This window comes from Dermacentor variabilis, chromosome 8, assembly GCF_050947875.1.
Source record: "Dermacentor variabilis isolate Ectoservices chromosome 8, ASM5094787v1, whole genome shotgun sequence".
NCBI classification, from domain to species: Eukaryota; Metazoa; Arthropoda; class Arachnida; order Ixodida; family Ixodidae; genus Dermacentor; species Dermacentor variabilis.
This window is the reverse complement of record NC_134575.1, coordinates 154,841,093-154,855,108: the sequence shown is the minus strand read 5'-3', so window position 1 is coordinate 154,855,108 and position 14,016 is coordinate 154,841,093. Positions and strand designations below refer to the sequence as shown.

At 45.7% G+C, this 14,016-nt stretch overlaps 1 protein-coding gene across 1 annotated transcript in view; it reads left to right on the top strand.

Moving 5' to 3' along the window:
- Positions 1–14,016, top strand: part of Nup154 (nuclear pore complex protein Nup154) — a 280,785-nt gene that overhangs the window by 228,622 nt on the left and 38,147 nt on the right. Inside the window, exon 8 of the mRNA XM_075703099.1 lies at positions 5,010–5,210. Coding sequence (XP_075559214.1) covers positions 5,010–5,210 — 201 coding nt within the window. The remainder of the gene's footprint in view (positions 1–5,009; positions 5,211–14,016) is intronic.

Here is a 14,016-nt window from a genome sequence, read left to right as displayed (position 1 = left end):
TTTCGGTGTGTTACTGCAGTAGTGTTGTTTATCATCCTTTAATTTACTTTTCTTTATATTTTAGTTAGAGAACTTAAACGAGTGCGATAGTCAGGAATCATGTGTGTCTTGTTTGATTTTCTTAAGGTGACCATTGTTATATTCATTGTTTCCATTTACTGCAATATATGCTTCCAGTGGGGCACACAGTTGTAAACATGTAAATAAGAAGACGGTATTGCAGAGCCACTAGCTACACAGCTACACATGCAATGAAATTTGAATAAAACAACAGAAGAATCTTCGGCGTATCATGCAACTTCTTAGCACCTGACGTGACAGCCTTTAGATAGCTGCCTTCTGCTTCATTGTGATGGTATTTCGCCTCAGCTTTCCACTTGGCTTGTTGTGGTTGAGCAGCACATGGCATACAACACAGCGCTCTTCTGTGTGGTTGAGGGGGTGAGCGAATGTCGCCGGCTTGGGTCAAGCAGCTTGTGGCCTCCGAGATCGCACCGATGCCAATCTCAGAGGCCATGCCCAGCTGCCAGCCAGTGGCGCGCTGCAGGGTAGAGGGAGGAGTGAATGCATGGCCTGGGTGTGACCCAGTAGATTGCGCTGGGGTGGTCTTTGAGGTCAGCCTAGTTGTGGTTGCCTGCACGGTGCACCGTAGAAAAATTAAAAAGTGAATGCACTAATGTTTCACACTACCATGTGCAGCCAGGCACGTGCAAGACAGAACGGTCAGGGGAGAAGTGCGATAGTGAGCTACTGCTTGTGCGCAGCTACCCACAGCGGTGAGAAAGACCATTGTTGCTTGATGACATACTTGACGTGGTGTACCTGGCATGCAACGGTCGGGTATCTTTTGGTTTCGGAGACGAACCTAGTGTGTTATATCCTTAGAATAAAAACAGAAACTGCAGCACAGGACGAACGACTAAAGAGCACAGGACAGATCGCTGCCGACGAAGCTGGCGTATTATATAACCTTCTGCCCAACCACACTTTTGTGCTGAGAGGCGAAGCCTGCTCTGGCCGCACTGCCTCAAAAGAGCACATAACTGTGTTGTTCTGCACTAACATGGATGGAAGCAACAAGCGCCACCTCTTTGTCATTGGAAAATCAGCGAGGCCACGTTGTTTTAAAAACGAGAGTGCCTGCCAGTGACATAGAAATCCAACAAAAAGGCGTGGAGGATGCAAGACATGTTCACAAGCTGGTTTTGCAAGTTCGATGAAGACATGGTGGCAGAGAAGCGACAGGTCGTGCTCATTCTCGACAAATGCACAGCCTACAACATCAAGCCAATGTTGACTGCAATCAAGTTAGTTTCTACCTGCCAACACGGCTGCAAAATGTCAGCCGCTCGACCAGGGTGTCATCGCAACCGTAAAGGCACTTTATGAAAGAGTTTCGCTGAGCATGCGGCAGCAGCCTCTTAAAGTGAATTTAAGGGGCGCGATTGATATGGTTGCCGCTTTGTGGTGGCAGGTAAAAGCCACTACAATAAGCGAGTGCTTCAACAAAGCAGGCTTCATGCGCAATGCAGAGGCTCTTGACGCCGTTGAGCCGTGCAACCATGTTGGCGATGAGATGGTCAACACCGACGACTTGTGGTCCAGCCTCGTTGAAAGCAAGTTTGTTTCCACCACGGACACCTTCCAAGAATATTTCGATGCCAGTGAGTCGGAGTTTCCCGTCTGCGAGGAAGCGAGCACAGATGAAGTGATCGTTGCAGTGGTGTGCGGTAGCGCAGAGCTTGCAACCGAAGACGAGTTGGGCGATGATGTCGACCCGACGCCAGACCCAGATGTCCCGTGCAAAGATGCTTTCGAATACCTCATTGAAGTGAAGATGTACTGCGTGAAGAACAGTTTGAGTGAGAAAGGGCTTCAGTGCTTAAGCCTTGTAGAGCACGAAATTGTTCGAAGTGCTGTTAAAAAATATCTCCTGATGGAAATAACAGTGTTCTTCCACTGTTGCCGTTACTTGTCAGGAGAACTTGGTTTCTGTGCTGTGTTGCGATTGTGTTGCATGTGTGTGTGAGTGAAATATGTAATAAATTGGGTTCGAAAGGTGGGTGGTCTGGTTGGCATATGGAAAATCCGAAGAAAGCATGCTTTGGTTATAATGTGGTACCGCTAAAGCGCCGATTTTTACAACTCCTGCGACTTAAGTTATAAGCCATCACACTGTATCCATTATATCCTTATAATGACATTCGAATGTAAACTCTGTTTCAGTAGTTTTATGCAGCACTGGGGTAGCTACAGGCTTTTTCGACCAATCAGGAGGGCGAACAAATCTTAAAGGTGACTTTCCCCATCCTGTCGTCTGCTAGTGACAAGTGCTGCAGCGCAGACGGTGGCAGCATTTATAAAGACTGCAACTGCGCAGCAAGATCATCTGCAGTGGTAGCAACTGTAGAAAATTTGTTCCATATTCACTCTGACATGGTGAAGGCTTAGATATCTTGAGATACAGAGGAGAAGGAGGGTTGCAAAGAGGGTGGAAGCGGAGAGTTCAGAATGAATACTCGGCCAGTGTGTCGCATCGGATGGTGGTGCCATCTCTTGATCAATTTTGTAACATCCACTTGTACACGGTGCGCTCGCTGACATTCGTAAGTGCAGCCAATTTCTAGTTAGAATTTGTGCGCTTACTGCACTCCTTTCGCACTGTTCCAAGCATGTTCAGCGCCAAGCTATTCGTCCCTTGTGCGTAAAGGAGTTGCTTGGAACAATACTGCACAGGCGAGTCTTCCAAGACGAAGTACTGCCCAGCAGGGAGTGGTGTTGCAGCTGTGCCAACTACATGTATGAATTTGGCTACTGTCAATGCAATTAATTGTTTGTACTTTTTAAATGAAAATGTTATATGGCAGCGTTGCATTAAATTTGTTTGTTCTGTGCACGTTTTCGTTTGAACAAGTGGAGAACTCCATTTTCAGTATCATAGAGTCTCAATGAATGTTGTATTAAAAAATGAAGCAAAATTGCGCAATATAGCCCAGCTGTGACCTGCAGAGAAGCTTCCAGGTAAACACTTGCCGACAGGACCACTTGTCCAGGCCATTTACATCGTGCAGCAGGTTCTGAACTATGGCACTACATCTTGCTGCACAAGAATCTGCGCTTGCAGGTCATGTAGTCTTGGCTCTGCTGCAAGAAACTACTGAAATGGAGTATAGGTGCAGCTTAGAGAACTGCGATATCTATTTTCATAGACCCCTTTTGTATATACACCACCTGGCGATGGGCTTTTCATCAATTTTGATTTACACACGTTAATGGGATAAAAAGCGCAATGTTTCCGCCATCCTCACTTCTAAGCCTTCCCAGTCTACTAGCTTAAATACTTCTAAGCATGCAGTGACTAGCATTGGAGAGATGGTGTTTTTTGGCCTGACCCATTTCTTGATGGGTAATTTTCTACTTTTCATGTGGAGAACCAAGGTAGCTGTGGAATTGCAGATATTTCCCAAGATATTCACGTATGCCTCCTGTACTTGATTACGCAATGCTTCCATGTCTGCTGGTGTCTCTAAAAAATCCAATGTATTTTCATTATCTATGAAAGCCATATAGAGAGTTTGATTGTACTCAGCATATTTCTCAATTACTTGATTTATGACATGGATGTGATCCATTATAGAATATCCCTTCCTGAAGCCAGCCTGTTCTCTTGGTTGATTGAAGTGTTGCCCTGATTCTACGGAAATTATCGTGGTGAATATTTTATACAATACTGAAAGCAAGCTAATGGGCCTATAATTCTTCAATGATTATGTAAAGAAAAATAAAGCACTTGCACTTGAAAAACTTGAAAAAAATTCTTTAATGTTTTTCTTTTGATGGATTAGCATAATGTTGGCATTGTTCCAGCTCTCTGGTACACTTCAAGACATGAAGCAATGCGTATAAAGGACTGCAAGCTTTGCAAGCATGATATTTCCTCCATCTTTGATTAAATCGACTTATTCCATCATCTCCTGCCGCTTGTTTCCGGGTCATGTCTTGCAAGGTCCTTCTAACTTCATCGATACCAGTAGTTAAAGAAGGAGCCTCCGTATCCGGTTCATTGCTAATATGAATGAAGGTAGCATGGCTGCTCTAGGCACAGGTCAGTATAGAATTCTTCTGCTGCTTTTACTCTATCATTGAAATAGGTGATGGCATTACCCTGTTTATCTTTCTTAACTGCCATATGTTGTGACAGGTTCGTCAAATCAAGTTTTGTGCATAGTTATTTTGCTCGGGCCTTTACTTTTCCCAGGGAGGCGTCAGGGCAACATTTGAATGCAGAAGAAACCTTGTCATACACTTTTAAATGGTGTGCAAGGATAGTACAGTGAATGCACCTTCTTTATCTGCTAGAGCCATACTAAGCTCATTTTGGATTAAGAAGGCGGACATTTTCTTTGAGAGCGAATTCTTGTGTGGAGGCCTTTCATGTAGCAGAATGTCAGTGCCTTCAGCATACACCTGCTGCACTTACGTGTTGGGCCGAGGCTCGAGATCCTTTGACCAGCAGAAGGCAGCTTGGCGTGTGACTTTTACTTCACCGCAAATTTCGGGCCCAGGCCTAACATACGACACAGTGTCTGGGAGATGGATGCCATCCGAGTTTTGGACGATATCACCAGTAGGCACTCTCGCAGGTTGAGCAGTCTAAGCTGCCTCGCAGCACACTTCCACAAGTGCTCCACAGTGCTGTTGATGAGCGCTGAATATTCCCGCCACCTTTCTTGTTTTCCTGGCAGCCAGATTACGGTCGTAATAATTGCAGTCACAAGTTCGGAGAGCACTTGTTTATGTTCTTTCGTTTCTTTTCCTTGTTCCATAAGCCATGCTGTTACACCTGATTCTGCTGGGAATTCACCATACAATACCGTATGCAAACTGTTAAACCTTTCCTTTCTCGTGGATCATTGGAATGAAGCACTGCATAGAAAATGTTTGTGAGCTTCTCGGGCCAGGTTTTATTTGTTCCGCTGCCGGATGACAAGGGAGCCTTCAATGTGCAGGTGGGTCCTCAGCTGCCGCTGGGCACCGCCTGTGGCCTGCTGACCAGCTGCAGTCACCATGCAGGGGTCATTGACCTCAGCCTCTCGATCGCCAAGCAACGGGACCCCCAGGGGCTGGCCCTGCACTTCTACCGGCAGGGAGAGCGACCCGAGGACGAGCGTGGCCGGCAAGCGTATGGCGCACGCATTGAGTGCTACCAGGTTGGTGTGCAGGGGCATGCTTCTTCTTGCAGTCAGGTGCTCTACGCTTAGACCAGACAAGTAAATGTTATATACAGTTATACGTCGATTTAATGTAGTCTGTAGAATTGGTCACTTGCTTTGCTATATCAAAACTTATGTTATATTAAAATTCGATCTTTTATGGAAGTAAGTACAGTCGCCTATGCACTTTTCTTACACGGAACGGGCCACTAGAGTTATTAGGTAATCGGAAAAAAATTTTAACGAAAAAAAAATTTTTTTTTGAATTTGATAGTCAGTGACAAAAGATATGGTTTCATGCCTTGTTGAAGATATCTTCAAATCAGTGGTACAATGCAAAGCCAGGCACACTCATGTTCTACACGCGAAGAATGAATGCTTCGTGTACCTTTTGCTTTAAAGCATCTCCGAAACTTGAGATTACACAACGTCTGTGCAAAACATGTGTGGGAAAATGGTGCTCATCGCCGTTAGTAATACGATACCCTGCTCCGTTGTTCACAACCCAAGTCACCTTGAAATATTATGGCTACTCTTTCGTGCAACCTCACAAACTATTTTACTTGGCATTTGCTACCGCCCCCGCGAGCAGACACTAGCTTCACTGACAAGCTCAACCGCGTCCTAGATGTACTAATGAAAAAATACACTAACGCGCAGATTTTGCTCTTTGGAGACTTTAATTTCCCTAATATCAATTGGGATAACTATCCACCTTCGTCACATAGTACAACCGAAAATTATTTTCTCGAAGTCTGCTTTAATTTCAACTTGACCCAGCTAGTCTTAGAACCAACATGCGTAGTGAATGACTCGGCCAACATTTTAGATCTCATATTAACTAACAATCCGTCTAGCCTATCTTCGATATCCTGGCAATTAGCGACCATAAAGTAATCCACACTGTCTTTAACTTTACCTTTCCAAAACGAGAATCGTGGAATAAAATAATATGCCTATAGATAAAGGCAACTACGAAGCCATTAACAACGAACTAATGTCCTTCTACCCCACCTTCAGTGATGAATTCCACAACCGCACACTTCAAGCAAATTGGTCGATCTTCCAACAAAAAATCACTGACCTTGCTAATAACCACATTCCAGTTGTTTGAGTACTGACTAACAGCAATAAACCTTGGTTCACAAAAAAATTATCAACTTTAGAAAACAGGAAGAAACGATTCTTTCGGTCGGCAAAGCAAACCACTTGTGCTGTGGCCTGGGACAAATATTACGAGGCAGAGAAAGTTTATCTCTTGGCTATACGCCGCGAAAAACACTCCTTTTTCCATGACATGTTGCCTCGTGTACTAAGCACTAACCCCCAGAAATTCTGGCAATTACTAAACCCCAAGCCACCGAATGCTATCACTATTGCCGACCATAACGTTATAGTAATCCCCGAAGAAGAGTGTGCCGATGCATTTAACCGGGCGTTTTCATCAGTATTCACCACTGAACCTGATGCTCTGTTACCTATACCACCGTCAGCTGTGCAATCTGTTATGTCACCCATCGAATTCACTGAACATGGCATAACGGCAATAATTGAAAAGCTAAAACTCTCATCGTCATCGGGAGCGGATGGCATCACCTCTAAACTGTTAAAAAATACTGAACTCATCTGCGCATCGTACTTTAGATTAATCTTCTCACAGTCTTTATCCTCCTGTAGCATTCCCGTCACCTGGAAGGAAGGGCAGGTCGTTCCAATCTACAAATCAGGTAATAAAATCTCGCCTCTTAACTACAGACCGATTTCCCTAACCAGCGTACCCTGCAAGATAATGGAGCACGTCATTTTCACCCAAATTATGCACTTGCTTGACACTAACAACTATTTTCACCCGTCCCAACATGGTTTTCGTAAAGGTCTCTCGTGCGAAACGCAACTTGCTATGTTCGTCCATGACTTACACGTTAATCTTGATGCTAACACCCAAATCAATGCCATTTTTCTGGATTATGCTAAAGCATTTGATAAGTTACCTCACCAACGCCTAATACTCAAGCTCTCCCAGCTGAACCTGCACCCTGACGTCTTAAATTGGGTTATCGAATTTCTCACTAACCGATCACAGTCAGTGCATGTCAACAATCGCACCTCCGCACCCCTCCCTGTAACTTCTGGCGTCCCACAAGGTAGCGTTCTAGGCCCCGTACTTTTTCTTATTTATACTAACGACCTTCCCCTTAATGTTTCCTCTCAAATCCGTATGTTCGCTGACGATTGCGTCATCTACCGCACAATGACTAATGACTCTGACCACAGTATTTTACAAAATGACCTTGACAAAGTGCAAGGCTGGTGCAACGACTGGTTAATGACCCTTAACGCCAATAAATGTAAAGTAATGTGCTTCACTCGCCGCCATCAGCCCTTATACTCACCGTATAATATTACTACCGTGTTTACACGATTGTAAGTCACTCGAATGTAAGTCGACCCCCCCATATTGCATGACCGAAAAAAAAAAGAAAAAAAAAACGGAGGGCGCATTCGATAACGAAAATTTATTAGTAGCTGACATGGTCACTGGACTAGTCGTCACTAGTGCTGCCATCGTCATCGTTGCTGCGGTCCCACAGCGCGTCGTGGTCCAGCGAAATTTCAAATTTGGCAAACGACCACACCAGGACATCTTGCAGAACAGCAGCCCACGCCAAATGCACCCAACCACACGCAGCCGTCAGGGAGGCTCTGTTGACAGGTCCGGTTGGCGTAATTTCGCAGTCTTCTGCCGCCAGCCACTCGTTGTACTCGCGGCGGAGCAGAACCTTAAAATTAAGGCGAAGGTCCGGGCTTGTTTCATGACCACGTCGCACTTCAATGGCAGGGACCGATCACGCATTTCAGCGACATATGCCGCAAGCTTAGCCTACAGCTCCGGAAAGCGTCCAGGCTTCGGCACGTGGGAAATTTCTCACTTGCCGCCACAGGGTGAAAATTTCGCTTCGCTGCTGTCGCCACTCTCGCACCACCTGTTTAGAAACATCGAAATTGCGGCCCGCTGCGCAGTGATTTGTTTCTTCGGCGTAAAGGATGGCAGCCCTCTTGAACGCTGCTGTGAACGAGTGCCGAAAGATTAGTGGGCCTGCAGCACTCATGATGACTGGGGAAGCATAGAAGTGGCACATAGCCGGCAGTCAAGTGGAGCGCGTGAAAAAGTTAAACCAATACCAATGCACCCGCAAGCGGTGTCTGCTCTTCCATGAACTACCGATACTCCCCGCAAGCGCCGCCGTTCTGAGGGTGCCGCCGCAAATGGGAACAGCGTCGCTTCCATCAACTGTCGACACCCCCCCATGAGTTTTGCATGCACTGTAAGACTCTCAAAAATGTTGAAAAACCTTTCCGAAAAGCGAACAAACACGCGGGATAGCGAGAAGATACGCGTGGGGCCATAGAGCAAACACAGAATTGTGACTACATTGTAGCTCTCGTTGGTATCGTTTTTTTTTTTTTTTGGCGGGGCCATGTTTTGGTTTCGATTGTAAGTCGACCCCCCAACTTCAGGCTTTCAAATTTTAGAAAAGGGGTCGACTTACAATCGTGTAAATACGGTAATACTACCTTAGAAAAAGTGGACACATTTATATACCTCGACGTCACCCTTTCATACGACTTAGACTGGTCTGCTTGTGTAACGCGCATTACTGCATCCGCTAACCAAACACTGCGATTCCTAAAACGCCATCTGCGTCATGCACCGCAACACGTCAAACTACTAGCATTCAAGACGCTCGTGCGTCCGAAAATTGAATACGCATCCCCCATCTGGTCACCACATCAAACTTACCTTATCAATGCACTTGAAAGAATTTAGATTCATGCGCAAGATTCCTTCATTCTTTGTATTCTTATAACACTAGCGTATCACTACTTAAAGCACAGTCCGCCTTAAACACGCTATCATCCCGGTGTCGCATTGATTCGTTAATCCTCTTTCACAAGTTCTATTACAGTTCGCTCCACCATGCACCATATGTGCTGGCCCCACCCCCTCGCCATTCCCTGTGCACAGGGCATTCCTTGCAAGCAACCCGTCCACGCAGCCGAACTACAACCTTCTCTGCATCCTTCTTTTGCCGATCATCAAGCGACTGGAACGGCCTGCCCGGTCACCTAACCGAAATCACCTGTTCAACGACGTTTGCTGATACGCTTAATACTAATATATTCTTCATTGAACTCACGTGGCCACCAATTAAAATGCACATTTGTAAACCCCATCCCTTATGTAATACCCCCATTGAGGGGTCTTTAAGGAAATAAAAGTGAAGTGTGTTTGATGAGAGATGATGTGTTCACACATTCACTGTCCTCTAAGCTCTGCTGAGGCAGACTATGCCACTTAAGGGGTCTCCTTTAGGGTCACCCTAGCGGTCAGGCACATGTACCGACTGGTCAAGTTCGAATTATCCCATGAACGCAATGTTAGGATCGAAATAGTGAAAGTTTCGGCCTATAGAAATCAAGGGGCTCCAGCCGGGACCTTCGGTTGGGATCGAATTAACAAAAAAATCTAATTAACCGGGGTCAAATTAATGGAAGTCTGCTGTATTGAAATCCTGTACAAATGCAGTTCATTATATGAGGTTCAAAATACTTGGTGTTCTGTGGACAAGTCGGAAAAATTAAAAACTTGATTATATCAAGAATTTCGTTATATCGACTTTCACTTTATCCAGGTTTAACTGTACTCACATAACGAATCCTCTTTCTTTGTGGGAAACCAAAGCAAAGTTTGGGGGTGAGTTTATTATGCAGTGTAAATTTTATCGGAACATTGTTGAGAACATCAGAAATCATAAAGTAAGACGATAATGATTTGAAAAATGCATAAGGGTACTTAGCTTTGCAGCAAAAATACACGTCCAATATTTGAAAACTTTGGCAGCTTTATTATTGTATTTCAATCTGCATTGTAATCAGCAGACTTGTCGTCCTGGTCACCAGCCAGCTTCTTCTTACAACTCGTCCGCGCTGCCATCCAGCTCATTTGCGGTGTCAATTTTTTTGAAGCATTTTCTGATCAGGCCAGATGCCAGATAGCGCCTTGCATCCAGGAACACACCAGCTCGATGGACAGCCATGCCAGTTGGCATCCCCGGATCATCCAGTACAAGTGTCGTATGTGTTCCTTAACCTGACAGCGTGACGTAGTTGCGGCCGCATGGGTAATACCGGCTCAGGACAACATTCATTTGTGCTAGATGGTGCATACTTGAATTAGGAAGGAACAGTGCCAACTACGACAATCACGAAAGGGAGAACGACACAGTCAAGCACCAACGTAATCTATCTTTATTCACCAAAAAATCAGCAAATATGAGGAAAATCACAGACATGTGCATAAGGACCATAATGCATCACTTTCCAAACCATTCCAGATAGAACATTCCGCTTCTGAAGAGGGTCACAGAATTATCACCAACAAAATTTTTTCCTCTCTTCTTTATATAGAACGCTTCCAAAACCTCACATGACCTTGTTTCTCTGCTTCTGTAAAGAATCTTTATCTCTCGGAACCGTGATTGACACTTCTTGCAGTAGAGGCGTTGTTTCCGTGGTGAATGTTCTGCCGCTCGGTCACACGCAGTGCAAGTTGCGCAATGTTGCGAAAGATGCGCACCTCCGTCTTTCAGCGACTGCACACGTTCAGCTGTACGGTCATTCACGCATCTACTTGTTTGGCCCACATAGGTTTTCCCGCAGGTCAAAGGTATTTCATACAGTAGAATCTTGGTGATACGAACCCGGCTGATACGAATTTCGATGTGATACGAATTTGTAAAATTCCCCCGCCGAAATGCATTGTATACAATGGGCCAAAATTCGGAGGTTCCGAACACTTTTCCATGTCGTGCCGTGTGATGCGAACTTTGGTACCGCGACCATTGAGCCGCCACCGGCGCAGTGTGCGCCAGTGCCGATTTGGGATTCCGCAGCAGCAGGGGGGCTGACGAGGCAAGTGGAGCTTTGTCCCTCTAGTTTTTGGGGGTGGCCTCTTTGCCTTTCTTTTTTTACTTTGTTGTTGCCCGAGGCTAGCACCGCTGCTTATTGGTCCATTCGCCCTGCGAACCGGCCATCCCAACTGGTCGGGCACGATTTGTCCTCTCCACATTTCTCGTGGCCCTGCGCTCCCATTCCGCCGGTCTTTTCGAAGCAGTATTAAGCAATTACTGTTGCTAAAACTTGGAGGACACTTGAGCTTCACCTTTAAGAGTGGAACCCAATAGTATTAAAAAAACCCTGACTGCTTCTCGCGCTTCTCGACAACTGCAGATGTCCGTTTCCTCGTTTGTTGAAGGTATTGAATAAAATATGGGAAAACTCTAAGAAAATTTCATTCACTTTCTCTAAACCATAATGTACTTGAGCGGGTGAGTTCAATTCAATACCTTGGTGTCACACTTGATGAGCATCTTCATTGGAAGCCTCGCATTGCATCGCTCTGTAAAAAGTTAAGCAAAGCTTGTTTTATTCTGGATAAATGCCGTTATTACTTCAACACTGCCACTCTTAAAGCAATTTACTTTAGCATATTCCATAGCTATCTATCCTGCTGTATATCATCTTGGGGTCACATGTGCATTTCGTATGTAGCACCTATTCTTCTTCAGAAAAGGGTACAGCGATTTGTGAATTTTACAGATTACAATGCTAAATCAAAGCCGCTGTTTCAAAGCTGGAATATACTGCCTTTTTAATTTATTGTCCACATGTCCACAAGAAAGTGGCACTTTGTAGACGACGCCACATCTGCAGGACACAAAATGCTTGGCGTGCGTCTTGCTACAGACGTTAGGCCGTTCGGCGCTCGTATTCACATCATCATCATCATCAGCCTGGTTACGCCCACTGCAGGGCAAAGGCCTCTCCCATACTTTTCCAACTACCCCGGTCATGTACTGATTGTGGCCATGTTGTCCCTGCAAACTTCTTAATCTCATCCGCCCTAACTTTCTGCCGCCCCCTGCTATGCTTCCCTTCCCTTGGAATCCAGTCCATAACCCTTAATGACCATCGGTTATCTTCCCTTCTCATTACATGTCCTGCCCATGCCCATTTCCTTTTCTTGATTTCAACTAAGATATAATTAACTCGCGTTTGTTACCTCACCCAATCTGCTCTTTTCTTATCCCTTAATGTTATACCCATCATTCTTCTTTCCATAGCTCGTTGCGTCATCCTCAATTTAAGTAGAACCTTTTTCGTAAGCCTCCAGGTTTCTGCCCCATACGTGAGTACTGGTAAGACACAGCTGTTGTACACTTTTCTCTTGAGGGATAATGGCAACCTGCTGTTCATGATCTGAGAATGCCTGCCAAATGCACCCCAGCCCATTCGTATTCTTCTGATTATTTCAGTCTCACGATCCGGATCCACGGTCACTACCTGCCCTAAGTAGATGCATTCCCTTGCCATTTCCAGTGCCTCGCTACCTATCGTAAGCTGCTGTTCTCTTCCGAGACTGTTAAACATTAGTTTTCTGCAGATTAATTTTTAGACCCACTCTTCTGCTTTGCCTCTCCAGGTCAGTGAGCACGCATTGCAATTGGTCCCCCGAGTTACTACGCAAAGCAGTATCATCAGCGGATTACAATTTACTAAGGTATTCTCCATTAACTCGTATCCCCAATTCTTCCCAATCCAGGTCTCTGAATACCTCCTGTAAACACGCCGTGAATAGCATTGGAGAGATCGTATCTCCCTGCCTGATGCCTTTCTTTATTGGGATTTTGTTGCTTTCTTTATGGAGGACTATGGTGGCTGTAGAGCCGCTATAGATATCTTTCAGTATTTTTACATACGGCTCGTCTACTCCCTGATTCCGTAATGCCTCCATGATTGCTGAGGTTTCGACTGAATCAGACGCTTTCTCGTAATCAATGAAAGCTATATACAGTAGAATCTCGGTGATACGATCACAGCTAATACGAATTTCCAGATGATACGAATTTTTCTGTGGTCCCGGCTGAGCCCCATTACTTTGCAACGTGCTAGAGAACAGTTGTTACGAATAAATTTTTGACATGCGTCGGTGGATACGAAAATTATCGAAGACACTTTGGAAATTCTAAAGTGGGCTTGGCGAAAGCCAGACGCTGCTGCCGTCTGCGCTCCAATTAATTCACTTTGGTGTTCGGCGATATCGCCTGTCTCTCCCGTTCTGCTTTCGTGTCTTTGGTACCCGGCGATCTAATCAGTCGCTGTTGGCGTTTCCGTTTTGCCTGCCTTGCTTTCGCGGCTGGTGACATTTTCAGTTGTCGCATGCACATTCGCTCCTTGTTCTTCTGGTGTTTGGTGTTGGGGGAATCCGGTGTCCGCTGCTGCTTCCCCGAACCGCTTGGCGTGGAATCACTCAGCCACTTCGGAGCCATGTGTCTCACTTGAATGCAGCGAGACGCTGGCAAAGGAGCGGCGGTGCAGCTCCCACTGCCGATGTGCGCGCGCTCGTTCTACCGCTACTGTGTGATGTCACCATTGCTATGCACAGCTGCGCCCCCACCGGCGTGCCGGTTGCTAAGGAGGGGAGGAGGTTGCAGCGCTGCGCAGAAGAGAGGCCATAGTTGGCACGATTCCAGCGCATGGACGGACGCGACCGTGAGCATGAGCCATTAAAGGCTTTCGCCTTAATCGACAGTTTTAGTTTCACGTAGGTAAAGGCTTTTCATAAGTAGAGCTCTTACGTGTGAGCAGTGCGCCTGCGCAGAAGGCAAAGGGTTTGCATGAGTCTCACGGACGTACGTGAAACTGAAAAGTTTGCGTGAGTTCCTTGCGCACGTAAAGAGCT